This window comes from Heterocephalus glaber, unplaced genomic scaffold (assembly GCF_053883595.1).
Source record: "Heterocephalus glaber isolate CG9 unplaced genomic scaffold, H.glaber_assembly_v1.0 deba00001608, whole genome shotgun sequence".
Lineage (NCBI taxonomy): Eukaryota > Metazoa > Chordata > Mammalia > Rodentia > Bathyergidae > Heterocephalus > Heterocephalus glaber.
This window is the reverse complement of record NW_028258379.1, coordinates 20,278,770-20,301,999: the sequence shown is the minus strand read 5'-3', so window position 1 is coordinate 20,301,999 and position 23,230 is coordinate 20,278,770. Positions and strand designations below refer to the sequence as shown.

The following is a 23,230-nucleotide window of genomic DNA, read 5'->3' as shown; positions in this document are numbered from 1 at the left end:
ATATGTATAGACATGTGTACATTGCCATGAAATTTTGTTTTCATGGAAGAACCCAAAGAATATCTTTAAATCTGGACAGCTTTAATATAATGAAGTCTGTTGTAATGATATGATAGATTTGACTTGTATTTAACAGATGCCTAATAAGTGATTCTTGAGTAAAAATTATGGAAAGGTGCTATACAGTAATTTGTGTAATAAATACATTTCTCTGAAATTGTAATTTTCAGAGTACTTCATATTTTATAGTTTTCATAGGATACATTAAGTATTTTAAATCACGTGGTTGGACTACTTCTAGTTTTTAGTATGTCTGGTGAGGACTGCAGAACTTGTTCATTTTAGTTGATTATGTTCAAATGAAATGGGGGAGGGGACCCTAAGTTCAAAATTTCACATTGTTTTGGCAAGACCAGCTCCTTTGCATACCAACCACCAGGCCACAAAGTTTCACTTTTGTCCAGTTCAGTGGATGCATGACTTTCATTTAGGAGAAAAAAAGGGGAAGAAAAGAGGGATAAAAAGACTTTCTAGCACTTGAAGTTCCAGGAAAACAATTGGTTGTGGCAAATGTTAGATGCCCACCTCCCATCATTTTCAGTGGTATTGTACCCACTGATTTTCATGATCCATCTTTTTCAGCTAATAGTTGAAAATTCAGGACTTGGTTGAATCCTGGCCCTGTCTGTTCAGCCATTCAGGACATATCTCAACAGAGCCTCTCAAACATGGTAATGGTTCATAATGCACACATGAGGTATCTGCCAAAATATATCGCTATACAGCAAATTATTGGTATTTTGAACTAAGTATGATCTGGTAGTGAGCATTCCTTAAGTGAGAGTTCAGTTAGATTTTTGGTGGCTTTAAAATATACCTTATAGCCTCAGCTTCTTTCTGCTTTGGCAGCAGTCATCAGGGGAATGCTTTGTATAAGATCCAAAAAAGTGTTTCTGAGTGTTTAGAAAAGGCTTAATTATGAAAGTAAACTTTATAAATATAGGCACAGTTGATCTCCATTATTTTTGAATTAAGTCTCAAGCCACAATGATAAAAATAAAATACCTTGCCTGATTTCTATTAGATCTGATCTGCTTGTCACCACAAACTCATCCATATAGGGGGATTAGCTGTTCACATGCTCTTTCAATATCCAAGTGCTGCATGTGGAGTAATGGAAAATGATTAATTTGTTTTGTCATTCTCTTTGAGAACCCAGAACACCTCTTCAAAAGAAAATAACTCTTTATTCTGAAAACAGATTAATTATGTTCACCTCACCAAGGTGCTTTTAAGTAAATTGGCTGGACCTTACCCCAGCCAGGACAGTTATTATTCCTTATCAGTGTTCTGCATCAAGACCTTGTGTTCCATGTTCAATATAGATGAGACAAATGTGATTGCCTACTTTAATGTGTCCTGAGGCCCCAGGTTGAGGGCTTTGCAGGTTTAAAGAAAATGATCAATGTTTCTCAGTACCTGCCTTGTGCTAGGTATTTCCAGTGTTGCCCAATGTGGCTAAGACCCATCTGTAACCCACCGGAGGCAGATTGCTCTTCATATCACACACTTGCCACACCTGCTCAACATGGGCAAAGGCTTTGTTCTTCCATCCCTCTGTTTACCTCGTCTAGTCTGTTTAACTCCACTCCACTGTCCCTTCATTTTTTTTCCAGGTCTGTTGTTTTAATTAATTCTTTAATTTTGATTTTATTTATAAATACTCTGTCCCTCAAAAACAGTTTGTAAATTCCACATTTAAAAACTAATTTTGCCATATTAGTCCACCAATATTTCTGAGTTTTAAATGTATCTTTATTTTTGTGCTGAGATTATTTTTTTCCATGCAACTGAAATTTATCACATGCAAAATAAAAACTCAGCACTGAAAATAGAGTCCTGCTTTAAGGAATTTGTAGTCTACTGGAGACAAGTAAACGCACAGTAATGAAATGATTTCACACATAATGGGAGATATATATGTGAGTAGGAACCACTGACATGGGCACCTAACTCAGACTTTAGGGGAAAGTTCATGGGATAGGAACTAGTATTAGCATTGTGATAATAGCAGATGTTTATTGTAAGTGTATTTCTGCCAGGCTCCACTCTAAGTGCTTTGCATTTGTTAATGCATTTGATCATTATAACACCTCTACACAACCATTGTTATCATCATTTTGATTTACAAGTGAAGAAGCAGTCCAGTTCAGAGGGATTGGGAACATCCCTACAGACACATGACCAGTAAGTGACTAAAACAGTATTGAAACTCAGGCAAAACAACTCAAGAACCTATGCTTCTAAATGCCATGTTAGAGAAGGTAGTGTCCAAGCCAAATCTTGCAAGAGAACCAGGATCTAATTTAAGCTCTATGTAGAGAACATTCCAGACAGATGGGCTTTCATGTGCAAAGTCATGATGGCATAAACACTTTCAGGAGAGAAATGAAGTATGGAATAATATTATATTTGTTGCAGTAACACCAGAAACTCATTGGCGGTATTTAGATAAGGGGGCAAACTATGAAAAACTATTGGGAGGAGGAACAAGGTAGGCCATTTATAAAGTGGAAAAGTCAAGAGCAAGTCCTTTGCCTGATTTTTGTAGGCATCTTTTCTAAAAATATCAAATGACAAATATTTGGACTTGGTAATTTGATGTGGCAAGCACCCAAGAAGACAAAAATGTCTATTTTTCTTACACAGTCATTATGTCATAGTCATTCACTTTGTGCCATAATGGGTGAAGATTTTTCCACCTCCACAGGTGTTCCTAGATAAATAACCCCTAAATCCTATATTTAGTTTTCTCCTTATTTGACTTTCTCTTTTTAACCTTTTTTCATGCTCTGACCTTTTAAGCTTAAAAAGTCAGAACTCTACTATAGGAACAAGCTAAAATTACAGTGGATTAAGGGTAGAGCTACAAAGAATTGTTCAGATCCTAATTTTCCTTTTTCCTTATTTGAAAATGGAAGCCCATGTGTTAATTTCCCAGGTTCATACAAATAGTTATGTCAAAGCTGAAATCATGTATCTCCTGATTTCTAATCAGAGTTCTTTTCAGCTTTATCTTAGTCCTTAAACAGAGTACTACCACAAATAAAAATGTTATCCTTACAGAAAGCATTATATGGACATTTAAGGACATTTTGAGAAGGTTACAAGTCAAAATAGATATTCTTGAGGTATGAGAGAGAGTATTTGGGGTGAATCAGGAGCATTTAGTATGGTACCCAGGGCCTTCTTGGGATTCAAGTTTTTTAGGTTTTTTTGTTTTTCTAATAGATTCCTCAGAGAGCTCCACATGAATGGCATTAGCAAATCCCCAGCCTGGGAGTTGGAGGCCCATCTTGCCTTCCCTCATAACTTCCTAACTCCACAGATTCAGGGACTGAACATGCAGCTCAGTGGTACAACACTGGCATACTATCCACAGGGCCCCAGCACCAGATAAATAAATAAATTTAATAAAAATTAAGTTCTAAACTCTACAAATTCTCCTCATAATTAGAAGTGAGATGCTAGCAGTCTCTTCTCAAAATAACATCCAGAATATTGTTTTTAGGAATAAATGAGAGCATGTCACTCCTCCACTTAAAATTCTTAGATCTTCTGGCTAACTCAGATTGAATACTTGACTGTAGCCTAAAAGGTTCTCCAAGATCCTATCCAGGCATCTTTGGCTGCACCTTGCAGCATGTTCACCTTACTCCCTCCTACCAGACTACACTGGTTCTTAGCCATTCATTCCTACAATGTGCCAAACAAGCCCTTTTGTCCTTAGTTTATTTTGTCCATAAGTGTTTCCCCAGGGATTCTCATAACTCACTCCCTGTCTTCATTCTGCTCCAAAGTCATGGCACTGAAGAGCTAAGACCATCATTAAATCTAAAAAAAACAGTCACTCTACTTTACCTTGCTTTATTTCTCTTTAGCACGTTTTTTACAAACTCATTTTATGAATTTGCTTCATTGTCAATAAAATGTAAGCTTTATGAGGACAAAGGGTTTTGCCTTATTCACCTCAGAAACAATGTCTAATATAAAGTAGGCATTCAGTAAATATTTGCATATTGAATAAATATGAAAACCTTTCTTTCACCAAGTAATAGTCATCATTCACTTAAGCATTTATTGACTCTCTGTGCTATAGTAGACACTGGGTAGAGTGCCAGGGAAACAGTTTCCACCTTTGTGATGCTTATTGCCTATTATTGAGACAAACATGAATTGAACAGTTGCCCAAATAAATGTATTAATCCTCTGACAAGTGTTACCAAAATAGGTCCCATAAGATGACAGCATGCTCTTTTGGTAGAATCAGAGAAGGCAGGGGAACTTTCCCTGTGGAAATAATGGCTGAACTACAGTATGAAACATAATACAATTAGCCATTTCCTACAAGATCTATGCATTTCATCACACAAATTTTATATTTCAAAAATACATGAACTAGGATTAGATGCATGCTAAAGTAGGTGAAGAAGCACATCCGAACTATAAGTTAAGGAACAGAGAGATGGATAGATGGATGTATATTGATAAAACAAATACAACAGTGTTATTAGCAGCATCTAGGTGGTGAATGTATGGGTGCTGTCTGTTAATTTCTTTCATATTTCCTATATGATTAAAAATACTCAGCATTGGGGGAGGAAAGTGTTAACTATAAGGAGCCTGGAGGGAACACCATGTACAAAAGTATTTTATGATCATTACCTTTCTTTTGTATTTTGGGTGATGTGGGTTGAATGAGAAATGCATTTCTAAATATTGTATATAGTTTTAATTAAGATCACCTTTATCTGCTTTGGACTCTGTTGACAAATTTTTATTAGCTTTAGTTTTAGATTGTCACTGAGCTCTTCTTTCTTTAAACTTTATCAAAGTTGATAATGTCTCAGATACTCAGCATTTTTTATACCTGGTATTAGGAAAGTACTTGACAATTTTCAGTGCAGTTTCACATTCACTCTTACTTGATAATCACAGACACCCTGTGGATGAAGGTTAATAGAGACCCATCATTATTTATCTTCATTTTACAAATAAAAGATGGCAGCATAAAAGAATAGGGCAAAAGTATATTCCCCAAACCACAGAACACAAGTAAGCAGCATTACTGAAACTATGGGTGTCCACTAATCTGGGGTGCTGATCTCCAGTCATCTCATCAGTGTTTTTCATGAACCAGCTGGGAACACGTGTCTTGGACCTGCTTTTGCACTGTTGTTACCTCCTACCATAGCAGAAATGAATAGCCTCCATCTTTTCCAGAAAGCTCTTCTTTATCATGTTTTCCCATCATTAACCTGGAACCATGTTTGGTTTGGATTTGGATTTTTGTTGTTGTTGTTTTTCAAATGTTTTTAAATTTCTTTCCTCTTGAGTACATTTTAGTTTCAATTTTAAAAAATGAATTGATTTCCATTAAACAGATTATAGATTTCAAGTTCCTCATAAGATTATAAGCGTTTAATGTATTGTTCCTCACATAGGGAGCACTAAACTAGTCCTCATTTATTTCCATGTATTATTTTTCTTTATATCAGAGAGTGGCAAGAATAATATTTAAGGAGACAATGTCCAGAATAGCTAGAGAAGAGAAATGTATATTTCCCCTTACTTCCTTTCTTCAACTCATTCTTGGTGTTTTCTTACTGGAAAAAAAAAAATCCCCCTTAATCTTTCATTTGGAGAGAACACTGCTTCTTGTTAAGTTAATAATAATATAACAGATTGACTTCAATTTATTATGTGATTATGTCCAGTACTATGAAAACAATAATCTGGAAAGGCAAGTATTTCAAATAGCTCTTCTCCTGGAAAAAAAATAGTGTACATGAGTTTTGGAAAATACCTAGAAAGCTTCTGTACTCAAGTTTTCCAATAAGGATATGCTACCTAGTCTCAAGTTTCACAACTTTTAAAAGGAAACCTACCATTTTGGTCAGAATGTTGTTAGATGGGGACAAACAGAATTTGTTGAAAAAAATTCTTCTAGATTTTAGGCCGAATGTAGACACTGATGTCATATTACCATGTTGACTGGAATTTTTATTTAACAAGCCTATGTACCCTCTCACCCCAAGACACATATTAAACACCTCTACATAGATGTATGAATTTTAGACCTCTCTTAAGGTACACAGTCTATAAATAGCGGACTCTTGTAATATTCCAAGAAATCCACACAGCTTTCTTCACTGGGATCTTGAAGGATGTACATCAGCAGTGTGGGACGTCACAGGCCTTTTCTCTGCTACTGTTTGGTTTGGTTCCAGTGAATGTCTTAGATAGTTTGCAGGGAAACAAGGGCCCTTGAAAGCCAATACAGCTGTGCTGGATCAAATCACCACCAGTGAAAAGCATACCGTCTGTCCTTTTTATGATCTCAGCCCTCCTCTCCTTGAAATGTGTTTACTCAGGTCCTTTCACCACCTTTCAGCCATTTGTCAGGAAAGTTTTGCAGTGGATCTCTTTCCAAATGAAATAGAATTGCATTTTTGAACCCAAATAAATTGCTTCATAGCCTTATTTATTTAATGTCTATTGTGCCAAAAATGTACACATTTATTTTTAAAATAAAAATGTAGATGGCATCTCCTTTATCATCTAAACTTCAAAATACTTTTAATTTTATTAGCATTATAAGAAAATTATATGTGGCAGTTATATGTTAATAAGAAAGTAAACAAGTGCATTTTTTACAAAGAAAATAATATAGACTAAAATATGCCTATTGGTTAAATTTGTTCCTTAAGTACTCTCTACAAGAGACAGGAATCTAAGAATTGACAATGCATTCCTCTCTTTAATTCCTAATTGCTGCTACTTATATTGTCATACTGTATTACACAATTTCCCTCTGGTCTGAAACAAAAGAATGTCAAAGAAAAAATATACTGCAGACCAGTAGAAACTGCTCAACTGCACAGGGGTTTGATGTGTGTTGAAATCTTGGAATAGTAAAACTGGAGGTTATTCTTTGCCCTTGTCAATAGATATCTGAACACTTCGTGTAGATGCAAAAGCCAGAGGGCCTAATAGACAGGATTTCTAAATTTCACTCTTGCTTCTATCACTTGATCTTGCCCTTAGTCTGGAGAAAATAAATCAAACAGCAAACTCTGATTTGTGGGTTTTTAATAAAGAGGTGGAGATACACAGGTTTATTAGAACATGGTAACTCTGCCTTCATCTTCATTTAGACTGCATTTAGCCTGCATTTATTTGAGGTACATCTTAGAGGCCAGGCAGTGTGTTGTAGTAGTGCTATATTTTACCAAAAAGGTAAGAAAGAATGTAAGTGTTAATATCATAAAACTCTTCTTGCACTTAGCTTGGCATCCTCTTGTCAACAGAAAAGTTATCCATCCGCATTTGTGTGTGTGCAAGTGTGTGCTTGGATGCATGGTCCAGAGCCCAGACTGCTCAGCTCTGGCAAGATAAAATTCTTCACAGTTTCATCATAAAACTATTCTAAGAGAATAAACCCATCAAGGACATATCTTCAAACTCTGCCTGAGAGTTTGAGGAATTGACAACTAGAGAGGGGTTAGGAATTTTCATAAAGCACTCACAGCTTCTGGTTGCTGTCTACTTCCTTTTAACTTGATTTGCCATGAATACTTTTATAGTCAGTATATTGCCATTTTGTACACAGACTGTATACATTTGCATACCAGTTTTGCCATTTCATGAATATGAAGTGTTATTTAAACTCTACTTCTTAATCATCTAACCTCTATAATGCTAATAACAGTAATATCTATCTCACATTATGTGTGATGATTAGGAAGTGGATTAAAATGTAATCCAATTTTAAAACATTTTTTCTATGTTCAAATATAATTTAATTTTGAATTATATTTTTGTGTTTTAGTCTTTCATCATGCCCCTAAACAGGATTAAGATTAAGAGATCCTTTGCTTTGCCAGTGCTTCCAGGCCACAGAAGTCCAGCTATTCAAGCCTCTGAGATAAACCAGATAGACTCAATGTATTCATTTTTTTATGAAGTGAAGTCTCTCAGTACATTTTTTTTTGTTTTCAAATTTGGTGTCAAATTTAGTGTATTTTAATGTTTTCAGAAAAGAAACATTGTTAAGCCTTTTTGTGCACATCTAATTTACTTATTTTTTTAAAACCTGAATTAAGAAAATTAAAGACAAATTAAGCACCTTGTCATTTCCTAATGGCATTACTGAAATGTACTGAAATAATTGTTTCCTCAATTCCAATAGTAGAGACTTGTCCATCCCTGTAAAGCATTAGGTAAAATAAGGCCGAAAAAAATTGACCAACTTAAAACTATAAGTTTCCCTGACTCGACAAGAGATATTTGGCTTAGGAACTGAGATGATATTTATGGAGTCTTTGAAAATCAACCATTCTTTAGAATGTTTTTCTCCCTATGGATCTTATCTCTGTAGTACTTTTAGTTCTGGAGAAAAGTGAATTTGAATTGACATGTAGTGCAGTAAGACTGTAATTACAGAACTCTGACCAAACTTACACTTTAAAAAAAAAAGTGGAAACATGCATGTTCTAAAGTCTTTATGCATATATGAACATACAAAGGACAGAAAATAAAAATATTTCCCCAAATCATTTAATCATGAAATTTTATGCGATTTCTGAAGGCCAGGATACATTATCCCCATTACTTAGTATCTTACTGTTGGAGACTTCCTGGAAGTATCAGCATCTGTACATTAAATTTCTTTTTTTTTACGATTATTAGTACATGTTTGCAGTACAAAATGATTGCATTCATCGTGGGGAGTTGGTACGTGTGCGTAACACATCTTAATTAGTTTTTCATTTCCCCACCTTCTCTTACTCCCCCATCCCTCCTCCCGTAAGGTTTGTCCCTGTAACTTTTTGCAAAAGAGCTATCTCCTTGTTTCCTATTACCTATCTTATTTTGGATTTCTCATATAAGAGAAATTTAAGTGATATTTAAGCTTCTGTAACTGATTTATTTCATTTGATATATCTCAAGGTGCATCTATTTTCCTACAAAAATTGAAATTCATAAATTTCTTTAACATAACTGCAATTCATTTTTTCATTGTGTAATTCTTAGATCTTTTTCATATTCTGTCTTGGGAGTTAAGAGCTTCTGAAAAAGAAAGGAAATATATCGCTCATGTCTTATTGATCTTTCTGTGATATCTACACATTTTTTAATTGATTGACTAGAATATAAGATTAAAGAGAAAAGTCTATGTACCAGAAAGTATTTCCCATATTGAGGAAGATATTTAGAAGTAACACCTAAGTGCAATATAAACCACAACTGAAATAAATGATGAGAAAGTATAAAAATCAGTTAATGGAAACATGAGGTTGGACTAGAGGGTTATGAAAAGGAAAGCATGAAAATAATTGCACTTAAGAAAGAAGAAACCAGGCCAGGGATTTAGCTCAGTGGTTCCGGCGCCTGCCTCATAAGTGGAAGGACCCAAGTTTGATCCCTGGTACCAAAAAAAAAAAAAAGAAAGAAGAAACCAAGAAAGTTTCAAGATTCAGTTACAAAAAATATAGTGATTTGATTATATATGAAAATATAATGAAATATTCAAAATAAATTAGTATGTGAGCACATGGAAGGAAAATAATACTTTAATCCAGTCACTTGGTTTGTTGAAAATTTTAAGCAAAAATATTTGCATAACATGCTGCTTTACAGTGGAGAAAGATTATTTGCTTATTTTGATACCAAAATGAGTTTAACACACTTAACCCATGTTCAGAGAATTGTTTCTGAATGAGAAAAATTATAGGATGAAAAATGGAAATAAAATTTAAATACCACAACTCTGTTAGAGTCTATGTTTATGAAGAGGATTTTATTCAATGCATGCAGTTTTACCTTAAAATCATCAGAACACAACTTTGTATTTTATTGTTCAAGGGACACAATGATTCTTAGGAAATCTATAATCATATTATTTAAATAAATGTAGTATATATGGTGGCTAAAACAACCTGCTCTGCTAACCTACTTGTTGTGGCCTATATTTAGAAACACATCATTTTGAAGAATTTTTCCTACACATGAAAAGATTATATTAAGTTACTTAAAATATATGCAGTTACTTAAGTTACTTAAAATATATGTATGTTCAACAGGACTAACAATAATATGAACATTAAGCAGAAGGAATGAAAACCTAAATCCTGTAAATAGACAATGGAAAAGAAGTGCATGAACTTGAAGAAAAAGTGCATACAACTTTCTGTTTAAAATAGTGAAGTAAGAGTGTTTATACCCTTTTCTCTAAAGTCACATCACAAAAATAAGCCTATGAAGAAACAGACTAATTAATATGTGACAAAACTAGAAGACGTAGATCCCCTGGTCTCAGAACACTGAAAAGTGGTAAGGCATCTCAGAACAAAAAAGGTAAATCCTTAGTGTTTGCCAAGGAGATGGCAATGGACAGCAAACATCTTGCATTCTGCAGAATTCTGGAAAGGCTTCTTAAATTGAAATGATTGGTTACTGCAAAACAAGGAGGTGGAAATAGGTACCTCAGAAATATCTGTAATAAAAAGTTAGAATCTTATCTTTCTGTCTCCATCTGCCTGCATCCAAACCTTGTGGGAGACATAAAATATATGTCCTAGATAAATTGCATCAGGGAGGTCCAGGATTGGAGAGGACAGATAAAGGACATCTCTTTGGAGGGAGACGGGATTGCAAAGCATAAGGTAAAGAAAGCTGAACTGATCCTGAGAAAAAAATTCTTGTATACTCACAGGTTAGAGCCCTCGTCTGATAAAAAGACAGATTAGCTGACTAGTCTACTATTACCTGATTAATCTATTAGTTTTCAGTGTTGATATTATTTGTGATAGTAAATGCTGCATCACGCATTAATATGTAACTTTAAAATCTTATGTCTCAACAAGATAGAGGTGTTTGTCTCACTCAAATGAGGCCCAGTAGGGTGGGCCCATTTCTCCTGTCCTGTAGCTATGACTTGGAGCATGTGATCTCTGAAGGCCTCATGGCGGTAGTTGAGACGAAAGAGGGAACACACGGGTTTTTAATTGTTTCAGTCCAGAAGCGACACACTCAGCGTCCATTGTTCCACATCATTCAAATGGGACACATCAGAGAACACATGGAATATCAGATAGCCACGAACTTCCCTACAACTTTACAAATTTGTGTCCTTGTTTTTGAAGAACATTTCAGCTTATTCCTGTGCATCGGCCATAAGTTTTTTTGTTTATTTGTTTTCCTGAACAATTAAAATTCACTTTAAATTCCAAAACTAACACCTATTACCTGGTTTTATGATCTAGCACTGACAGGACTAAGAATACGGAGATGCACATGATTCGTGCTATATAGTCTCTGCTCTCAAGGTTATTCTTCCACTTAATCTCTTCTTTCACATTGGCTTTGAAATAATTTCCAGATCATTCTCTCTTAAGGTTTGTATTGGTGGGTGTAATGAGGCCAGCTAATCAAAGATTGTATAATAAGTTATTGATTTGTAATCAACAGGATCTATGTCTCTTTCACAAATGTTTAATTTCAGATATCTCTCCTATCTTGAAAACTGTTCCCCATTTCCTTTTTAACTAAAATAATTGTTTAGAATGCTTTTCTTCATTGTAGTAACATTGAAGAATCTCTAATATGCTCTATAGATAAGTAACTGCAAATTCATCTATTTCTTAGTATTACCTTCTGGTTTATTTCTGATGTTCACTGAAGCAGGTTTGTAAATTAATATGACTATGAAATGCTTTATAGAAAGTTTTGTGGCATTATCAGTTGAAAGCAATTATCCAGGAAGAGTTTTTATATCTAAGTCAGTCTTGCAAATGAATCTCATATACTTTTTGAAAGGAAATAATTTTTCTCATTTAAAAAGATGTATTTATTCTTGGAAATACAATACTTTTATATCTGTCCCTAAATCCATAGCTTGATTTGCTTATACCAGTGGTACATCTCATGTTTAGATTTAGATTCTGAGAGTATTAATCGATTCTCTATAATGTTTGGTTTCCTTATGTTTTCTTTTCCAGAGTACCCGAGTGGCCTTGGGCCATCTGGAGTCTGTACCTCAGAAACTGAGCCTACTGGAAGATATCAAAGACTTTCGAGTAAGAAAGAGTTGGCTTGTCTCTTTCAGTATTTTTACCTGAATGAGAACTCTTGACATCTTCCTGATGTGCAGAGAAAACTGTTGGAAGGGAGGAAGGACTGAAAAATGTTAGGGACTTTTAACACTACATGCTCTCAGAGTTTGTTAATATTTGTGAAGTCAGAATGGAAAATAAAATTTAAGTACTGGCAAAATATAGGAAAATAGAGACTCTTACCCCACCACTAGAAGTTCATTTGTCCCCCTAAAGCTGTAACAATAGCTTAGAAAAATGTGATAATTAAAGGGAGTTACCCATTACATTGACAATAGATAACTTTTTGATTAGCAAAATTGTAACTTGTGAATTATGTTCTTTTTTACAAACTGCTATTTTAGCGCTAGAATAGTTTACAGGTTATCCCTATATTGTGATACATCAATTCAAACCCACACAGAGTTTTAGATACCATATCCCATGCCATTTATTGATAGAACTCTAACCACAAAGCATTTCATTATTAAGCCAATTAATTGCATGTGTAGATTTACCTGCTGCACATATATTAAGTTCCTCACAGAAGAGAGGTGAAAACAAATAACGCTGCCATCCAGTCCGACCGGAAGAGGCCCTGGCCAGAGAACTTCTTCATACATCCCCTTACGAATGCAAATGTACATTTTTAGCAATTTATACATCATTTGCAAGGTCAGTATAGTTAATATGACTCATGTAAATAAATGAACAAAGCTAACAGTGGTGAGGGTTTCACTTTGTAAACCATGTAACTTGTTGTTTTGCATTGACCTTAAAAAATAGCTGAATGAGATTCTGTTTAAATCTGACACATTGTTTGAGAATTCCGTGGGTGGGAAACAGCCAGATTATGCCATATGGATTTATTAGAAGCACTGATTTCATGTGGCTCTCAAAGCCTACACTGTTTTAAAATTTCCTTACACTAAGTATTTTTTCTTTGTAATTTGGAAATTAAACATTTTTGAGTGAGATCCAGATTAAGCTGACACATCATGAAATCTAGACTGGTACAAATAGGGCAAAACCACGTGTTTCTAATATATTTTTAAAGTTCAGAGTCTTTCTCATGATTTAATTATGCTTTTTGTAGTTTAAATCCCAACCAAAGAATTATGAAACCAGCATCTAAGACCATATAGTTTCTATTTCACCCTGATAGAACCCAATGTACATAGCAGGGACTGTGTTATACCTGTATCCTGTCTCCTTTTTGCTCTTTAGTAACAGAAGTCATCTAAGTAAATGAAGGACAGGAAGCAGTATTGGAAACAGGTGGCACTTGTCACTGAGAAGCAGATGTCTGTGTTACATCAGCATAAAAGATAAGAGTTTAACCTCCAGTGACAGCATACTTTTCCCAAGTGGTCTTCACTGAACTCAGTGTTCATAAGTACAATTCAAAAATTGTGTTCCCTACTATTGCTAGGTTTATCGTTATTTTTATCCTAGTTAATTGTCACATAATTATCTACAATTCTAGTTATGTATACAGATATTGTATACATATGTAATTATCTATAAGTCTAGCTTATACATGTAGAAACTTACATAAAAATGCCTTTATAGTGAAATTTTAAGCATTTTCAGAATTCAGAGCTATACTGTCTAATAATTTAAAGTGAAGCCTATAGCTTGAAAAGGAAAAGAGATTAATTAGCAAATATATACATACTGTGCAGGAAACAGTAGCTAAATACATTACACTTTTTGTAATTTCAGAGATACCCTATATGGATTATTTTTCCTATTTTACAGATGAGGAAATAGAAGCTTAGAGGGTGTATACTTCTTTTGCTTTCCCCTGGCACCTCTTGAAATCCATTCACTTAAATCACTTTCATGAAAACAAATAGACATAGTCTTAGATGAGACTCCATAAATCCTTCATATTAATAAAGATGGATTTTATTTTTCAAATCTCTAAAACTCTCTAAAAATTAGCATGCTGTGAACAAGTGGCAAAGCCCTAAGTTCTTGTCCGCATTCAACATACAGACAAAATCACTGTGTCAGGAGATACTTTCTCATCAATAAAGTGAGGCACTTGTTTGGTTTCTACTCACACTAGCATTGCTAGTATATGTGTGAAAATATACTTGACAAGTATATTTCTTGATAGTACTGTAGTCTGTGGCTCAAAGTATGAGTACAAAGCTCATTCTGTTTTGATAGGCTTAATTTTATTGTCTAAATGTTATATTCTCTCCCCTCACCTCCTCCTCCCACCTTGCCCTTCTTTCCTCTCCCCCACTCCCTTTCTTTAACTATCCCCCTCCTCTGTGCAAGCACTAAAATCCCATATTTAAGTATCACATATTTGATAAGACAGAAATTGAGTAACATTGGGTTCCAAACCCCGATCTGCCACAAATTACCTAGCACTAGGCAAATTATTCATAGCTTCCATGAGCTTCTTTCTTTTGTTTTTCTTATAAAAATGTGAACTTTGCAATTCTAATTCCCACCGAGCTTGAACATTCAGTGGGTTTAAGGTTCCTTGCAACTGTTTGAGGCACTAAATGTCATAGATGATTTTCTTACCAAAATCATTTGCCCTTATTTTTTTTTCTAAATTCTCCCTAAATCATGAAAGTAACGTCTAAATAATGACTATACTGACTCTGTGCTTTTCCTTTCTCCTCCACAAACTGAAAGGGGAAAAAAGAAAGGCCTTCAGAATTTTTGCTTTCTTACTTTATTTCCTGAATTTGTTGTGCTTATGAAGGCAAATGAGATATCCCTCAGTTTTAAAATGAGTATGACATTAAGTTTAAAAGGCATAATGTTAAGACTAAGTGACATAGAAGGGATTTAGTTTTAATAGTAGCACTTTTTTTCTTTTAACAGAGAGTGTTTGATGCTGAGCACTATTCCAAAAGATAGTATACAACATCAAAAAGTGGCATGATGTCATTAATGACCATCTTCAGATGACTAATTGTCTCTCAAGCCTTTCTCCTTTCAATTAATGCATACCAGCCATTTCAGTATGGCATCAGCACTAGTTGTAAAGAGAATCTAACTAAGCAGTATGGGACTCATTTTATGTTACTATCCACAGCGACCATTATCTTCTTTCTTTCCTTTGTGGCTTGTTTTCCTCTGTATGTCTTTCTACATCACTGAAATCATTTGTTATCTACATGTCTGTATTTTCTTACACTAACTGTAAGCCCTGAATTTTTCTTTCATCCACCAGTTTAAACTCTTCTTTGGTTTTTTTCCAGGATTCCCGCTGTTCCTCTGAAAGAATTGATGGGAGATATTCTAAATACAGAGTTCACAGAGATTCTCTTAAGCAATGCCAAGATGATACCAAGTACAGAATCAAAAGCTTGAAGGTAATGTTCTTTATGACTTGGAGTGTTATCCATGTCTCAGTCTACAACCACTTAAGCACCCCTTGCAGTGTTTGTGTAAGGACCCTTGTGAAAGGAAAGATTTTCCTTGAAGATTGTGCTTATCGTTTTTGGTGTGGGAACTAACCCTTAAGACTGTGCCATTGTTACTTGATGTGTTGTCTTTGAGAGTTGATGCTGCTCAAGATGTCTTGAACTAGGAAACTTCTGGTTGCTTTGATAGTCAAAGTCTGTGTGGATGGTTGCTGTCCTGCATGTTTAAATCCACCTGCTCTTAACACTGAAGTCCCCTCAAGGTCAAGTAACACACAGTACTTTGTAAACTATAGTCTTAGCATTTTAAGTCATTCTTCTCCTAGGTGTATGAACTCCATGCTATACTTTAGCTTATGATTTGTATACAAGGAACCAATGTACAAAGACTGGAAAATATTGAGCATATTGTCAAAATGTATACCATTCCCTAAGCCTGACCGATAGCCATCTGTGGTTGGTGATAAACCCATTTGGCCTTAAATAGTTCTTAGCCTGGAACAAATTCCCAACCTCAATATCAGAACATTTTGGGCCAGAAATTTGGCATAAAGTTCATAGCATGTTTAGCAGCATCCCTAGATATACTGAGTAGATGCCAGTGACATCCCAACTTGTGACATCTAAAAATGTCTCCAGATATTGTCAGATAGCTCCTGAAAGACAAAACTGCCACCTCCCCCCACCCACCCACCCACCCCCAGTCGAAAACATTGACCTAGGGAGGCTCCATCTGTATTCAAATGTGCCCTCCAGGTCAGTCCCTCTCCTCCCCCAAATAAAACAAAATAAAGTCTCTGGCTTTCTTTATATTCTTAATGAACCTTAATATTTATGAATATTCATCATCCTGTATGTATCCACTAATTACAACCAAGTAACATTATTTTCACGATGCTTCCTCCCTCCTCAGAATGTAATTGGATAGAATGCTCAGTGGATATGAAGACATAAGCCCTCCTTAGCATACTTATAATCAACACTATACATCTTCCATCCCAAACAAAAATTAACACAGTTATGTGACAGTATCGATAGCCTTTTTGTGAAAAGGACTTCTTAGGTGTCAGGAGCAATTCTACATCATTTGGGGGAAAATATCACTTGATTAGGCCTAGTTCTCCTGCCTACAGGCCAGCTATGACATTTTGAGACTTAACTCCATTTTGGCCTCTGGTCACAGCTAAGACCTCAATGGTCCGGTGATGCTGTGATGCTCCAGGACAAGATTACACCACCTGAAGACATCCTAGGAGGAACAAAATCTTCATCTGCATAGTTCCTCATTGTTACATTTGTTTCTCCCCATGTACTGAACTCTGCCCTGAGTCATTTGTTACCTTCTCAAGGTCGCGTTTTTCTACCTTTCCTGTATAGTAAGTTAATTCACCTTGTGCTATCCTGGCTCACAGGAGCCTAGGACTTACTGCAGAGGTTCTAGCAATGTCCCCTTTCCCTGTTCCCTACATTTAGGACTTTGTTTCTTTCTACCTTTGTTTTTAGAGATAAATGTTATCAATTGTAGAGGTAAATTTGTTGTCTCATGTGGCAATTTTCAAGTTCCCTAAATCATCCTCCAGCATTCCCATCAGGTCCAATATACTCAAGCAAAGATTTATACTTTAGCAGAAAAATAAAGTTTAGACAACAAGCACTAAGGATAATTACAAAGTATTGAGCAAGTATTAGAATAAACTACATGAAATCATCTTTTGTGAGTGTTGAATGCCTTATGTATACTATCATATTTAATCCTCACAGCAACCCTTGTATGTTGGAATTATTATTTTTCTTCTTTCACTAGTGAAGAAAGTAAGGTTATAGACTTAGTAAACTTTGTACTTGACTGCTATGCTATCACAGTATAAACTTATGCTTCTTATCCCTTAAGCATTCTAGAACTCAGAAATGTAAGATTATATTTCAATATGTAAAAGTCAGTTTTCTCCAAAAGTACAGAAACATAACACATATCTATTAGTTCAACAGAAGTCTAGATGCAAGAGAAACACTGAAAACATTATTTTCCAATACAGCTATATTTGGTATCAGGTGAGTTGGTGCTGTCTAGTGGCACCCACATTGCTGTAAATCACTGCAATTTCCATAACAGGAAATGGCAAAGCTATGAATGTTCAACATTTTCATCAAATAAACTCATTGAAGTTCTGTTTAAAATTACATTTTCAGCTGAAGACAAAATCAGGCCTGGCTTGTAAGAGAGGCTAACATTTGGCAAAATGAGAAGCAAGTTTGAAAGCTTAGAAAATAGATAGTTCAAGTGTAGGAAGGATCACAATGCATGTTTTATGATAGCATCGTTCCACATTTGTATTACTAAAGCATTTCAAAACTTTTTCCATTTCATTAATGATTATATAGTCTTGCTACAGTAATCCAACCCAAAACTCATGGGAAGATCACATATTTCATAGTCATTGGAGAGGAAATGTAGAACCACATTTTTTACTAGTTGTAGATTCCAACAGTTATTTGCTGATATTGTTTTTATGAAAATAAGTTACTCAGAGGGACTGAGAGGCAAAGGAGCTTCTGAAGAAGCATGTGGTTAGGTAGGTGTAAGAAAGTTAGTTTAATCCTTTCTTGGCCCTGTGAATAATCAGAACTACCTCTGATTAATCATTGATATGCTGAAAAAATGCTACAAATAAGAGAACTTGGAACTCTATGAAGAGAGAAAGTGCCTTATTTAGTATAGCATCAGTTTTGTAAGACATCATTTCACCAGATTATAAAAATCTCCCACATTTTCTAGGACAGAGTTTTAAAAAGGATACATGACAAGGATTTTAGTTCAGTGGTTCTGCCTAAAACTGTATTCCCAGGAAATCAGTTACTCTAGAATTCATTTTAATCAAGTAAACATATTATAGCTACCATAATGCAAAACATGATACTATCTGTTGGGTATGGAGGTGGGGAACAGGTGTATAAAGATACAGAAGGCATGATCTTCAAGGAGGGATAGTTACTTTATCATCTTAATTCTAAAAGATAATTCTTGTACAGTTTTTCTCTACTTTTTTTTTTTTTTGGTATCAGGGATTGAACTTGGGTCCTTGCACTTGCACAGCCGGCGGTGAAACTACTGAGCTAAATCCCTGGCCCCTCGCACAGTTTTTCGACAACAGAGGTCAGCAAACTTCCCATAGCCTGAGCCTTGCCTGCCAACTGCATTTGTTTTAAAATTTTATTAGGCTACAGCCATAGTCATTCACGCAGTCTATGGCTGCCTTTGGATACTACTTTACTGTAGGATTGAGTAGTACAAAGGAAACTGTTTGGCTCACAGAGTCTGGAATTTTACTATCAGGCCCTCTTAAGAAAAATTTGCAAACCCTGGGTCTAGAGAAAAGAAAAATTAGAAGTCTCTTTTTTCCTTTACACATTATATGAAATACTTCCTTTTCTTTACTTACCAATTAAATACTAATGGAAAAATTCTTCTAATAGAGAAAGCACTGTGCTAGGGATTCAGCTGAAGGTCATAATAAGAAAAATGTTTTTAAATCCTTGGCAATTTAAACCCTTTACACTAACATTGGTAGTGCAAAAAAGAATAGGGTAGGTGGAATAAAGGTGGCCCCGTAAACTTCATTGGTAGTTAGAGGAAAGAAGGATGCTTAGGAATCTTTTTGAAAAGAGGCTTGTAATGGCAAGGTACAGGGAGATGTTTTATCCACAGCTTAGTTTGGAAGAGGATCTTTGTTAGCATTTCAGTTGTAGGACTCTGACTGTATTGTTGTTGACAAACAAGTAACTGTTGAAATAGCAGAACCACATTGGCAACTAGCTTGTCAGGTTGTTGCTGTTGTAAGAAAGCAGTGAAACATACAGCATGGCCACATCACCAGCAGATAGAAAGGTTAGCAGGAAAGGAACAAGTCAAGTTCTCATTCAGTCCAAGGCTAGAGCTGAGTTGCTGTTTATTCCTGTGTCAGTCACCAGGACAACAGTGATCAAATTTCTAGAAACCTGTGAGATTTTGAGTAGTAAGAACATGCACAATTATAAGAGCATAATATAATATAAAAATACAATAATATAATATTACATTAAGCTGACCAAGCTAATTGAACAAAGCCTGATCTAACAGTTTATAGTAAGAATTCAATTCCAAACTGAATCTAACACATTTTCATTGACTCTCTGTAGACTAAAGAAACATTTCATGGCCTCTTTTCCACCCAGCCTAATTGAGTTTCTGAAGGACATACAGTCTTTCTTGCTGTCCCAGCTGTTTCAAATAGAACAGAATGTCCAAAAGTCAGCCAGTTACACAGCATTGCTAATCTGAATTCACAGAGGAGCACCATGTTGTGCAAAAAAATCCTCATTTGTTACCTTTACACATACTAAATATATGGTTTTAATTAACATTAGAATTTTTTAGTAAAATCACAGAAGACTTATTTTTTCCCATTCTTAACTCCCCCTGAAAGGAATATCATCATTTTTAATTTCTAGCTGATATATAACTGCTTTTTAAAGAAGCAGATGTGCAGCATAAGATGAGGCAGGCAAGGAAGTGTTGATAATGGCTTTCAGCTGCCAAAGCCCTTTGTCATATTTGTTCAATGTAAGCATGTGTGGGATATAAGTACGTATTTTGCTCCTGGAATTCATTTCTCCCTCATTGAATCTCTCTGTGATTTGTTTCTGCCTTGCTCACAAAATTCATGACTGTTAGCCCTTTCTCTGGAGAGTCAGCTCTTTCTGACTTGTCTTCTCTAACCATAATTTCTAAAGCACACTGTGCATAACTCCTGGTGCAACTCAAGATTGTAGGTGATGCATAAATGTGTTTATTTTAATGACTACCAAAGTATATCACTAGTATATTATTCGTGTGATTTTACAGACATTGCTTAGGATAATAGTGCAACCAGGGGAGACTTTGAGGATACTTTAACTCTACAATACTCTAGCTGTCTCAGTTGCCACTCTTCTCCATACTTTGATAGGAAATTATATGTAAACTGCTATGCAAATACACTTCTGTGCTTCCCTCGATCTAAACTAATTTCTGAGACTTCTCTTATATAGAGAGTGCAAGGTGAAATCTTAAGAACACATAGAAGACAATAGTAATATAACTATACAAGTAAATGCACATTGAAGCTTGAAAAACGCTTGTTTTACTGGATGGCATACCATTTGAGAGTACACAGTCTGTCTTATGTGTGACTCCAGAAATACATAGTAAGCATATAGTACATGTTAAATTGGAGTTATAAATATTTTTTAAATATTTTTCTAGTTTCAGCCTTTCTAGAATTCTAACAAAAATGTAATTGCTATTTTTTCAGTAATGCTTAGGTAATATATCTAAAACTTTATAGACAGTCAAATCATGCCGAAATATGAATACATTTTTATTGTTTTGAAGTGGTCAAGACTAACATGAATGTTAGAATGTTTAACTAGTTGATTTCATTTTATATTTTAAAAGTTAGACAAGGATGGGTATATTGGCACACACCTGTAATCCTGGCACTTGGGAGACTGAGGCAGTAGGATCACCATGAGCTCGGTACCAGCCTGGGCTACATAGTGAGTTCATGGCCAGCCTGAACTACATCGTGAAACCTTGTCTGAAAAACAAGAAAGAAAGAAAAGTTAAACAAAAGATCACCAATTCATTTGAGAGCTTTTTCTTTTTTATGAAATGTGAAAATAATAATGCATCAAAAGTTATTATTTAGGAATCCCCATGGGTATTTAATTGAAAATATTAATTGTTAAGCCTACTAGAGCCCCAGTGTATCAAACCCAGTTCCTTTAACAAGTCACTAAGTAATTTGCTAAACAAGGACATTAAAAAAGGAAAGGCTGTGAAAAATTCACCTATAGAGACTTTTTAATCATAATCATGTAAAGTTCTTGTTACTAAAAATATAGGGAATGCCAGTTAAAGTTATTAGTTTTTATATTCACCCAAATAGTCATTGTTTCCCTTAAAGTACTTATTTTAAGAGAATAAGCAATAATTATGAGCCCAGCATCACTAAAACATCGTGTATATTTGCCTTTAAGTCAGTGACACAATTTTTGAAAATCCTTCTAGTGACAAATTTGAATCTACTGTGAGTAGATTTGATTTCTGAAAATAGATTAAAGTCATGTGGAGACAAATCTAAACTATATAAAAATGTTTTCACTGATTTTCTAGAAATACAAAATTTTCATAATAAAGTAGGGATAAATTTATTGTACTATAAGATAAACTACTCAAAGAGCTTCAAATAGCTGATCTAGCAAAGCATTTTCATGAGTCTGCTTATTCTGGTGGATTAATATTTTGGGTTTATAGTATTGCTGAATCAGTTTGGATTTTCTACAGTAACAATAGTTTTTACAATGAGATGCACCGGCTTTTCAAAACTTCTGCCAAGATTAATTAGAATGATAAAAATGTTGAATAAAAGTCATGCACTGTTGTGAGAGAATTTGGAGATAATCTGGTCTGGCACTTTACTTTTTTATATGAAAAAATACTAAGAATGTAGCAGTTTCCAGTGGCTCAACTTCCACCATAGAATTTCTTTGGTCAGGAGACCATCATCTATGATCCTCACTGAGTTCCTTAATGCAGGAGCCACTGTACTAAATTGTAAAATATTTGGATGAGTAAATGAAAGAATGAGTAGATGAAAGTAACCAAAGCCTCCCCCTCACAGAGGTGGAAATCTGAAATAGCAGGCATGTAGATTGAGATAGCAAAACCAGGCTTTAAATAAGCCATCTGCTGATACTGAACTTTGAAATAGGAATGGAGTGTGCTGAGGAAAATGTTAAGCTTTCTTGAGCACTAATGAAACATTGAGAATTTAGAGTGGAGCAGAAAAGGAGAGATGGTAAATTGTTTGATGAGAGATAAATCCAGGAAAACATTTCTACCACAGATTCAGGAATGAACACGTGCTTTTTTCCTTTGCTCTAGGGAAAAGGCTGGATAAATTAAAATTCAAAAATTAAATGTATCATTTATCTTATAAACTTTGAACTTACAGTATTCCTGAGAGAAAAATACTTTGTGGGCATCATTAAATATTAATCACTAGATATCAGTTTAGCAAAGAAATTTAGTCAAGTTGGAACAGCTTTTAAGAAACCAATTACAGGGCCAGGGATTTAGCTCAGTGGTTCCGGCACCTGCCTTGCAAGCTCAAGGTCCTGAGTTCGATCCCCAGTACCAAAAAAAAAAAAAAAAAAAAAAAAAAAAAGACTAAGAAACCAATTACAATGTGGATTATGAAAGAGAAGTGGAAAAAACCCAGGGAAAATATTAGGAAATGCAGGTTTCTTCAATATAAGTTTTGCAAAGAATTCTGGCTACCTAGTTTGTTGAGACTTAAGACTATATAAAAATAGATCCTTGTGCTAAAGATGTTTAAATTGGTTTTGAAAAAAAGCTGATATGATCAAAATTGCAGTCAATCAAAAAAATTGCAGTGAGTCCTTTTCAATACATAAAATTTCCTTTTAATACTTAATTGATTCAACAATAGGTAGGAATTAAACATTTTATGATGAACTCACAAAATTTATATATATAGAATTTCTATAGATAAAATAATCACTACTGAATTGGAGACATGAATGTATTTTTTCATGTACTAGTATACTGATTGTTCAAAGAGATCATGAGATATT

General features: G+C 34.8%; 1 protein-coding gene across 9 annotated transcripts in view; it reads left to right on the top strand.

Moving 5' to 3' along the window:
• Cep128 (centrosomal protein 128) overlaps positions 1-23,230 on the top strand; it is a 428,016-nt gene that overhangs the window by 391,565 nt on the left and 13,221 nt on the right. For 6 of the 9 annotated variants that reach the window (XM_021245525.2, XM_087195433.1, XM_087195432.1 and 3 more), the window contains 2 exons: positions 12,063-12,140; positions 15,389-15,502. In XM_021245525.2, coding sequence (XP_021101184.2) covers positions 12,063-12,140; positions 15,389-15,502 — 192 coding nt within the window. Of the gene's footprint in view, positions 1-12,062; positions 12,141-12,667; positions 12,795-15,388; positions 15,503-18,616; positions 18,776-23,230 lie in introns of those variants that run through there. The other 3 variants (XM_087195431.1, XM_087195434.1, XM_087195435.1) reach the window with 3 other exon arrangements.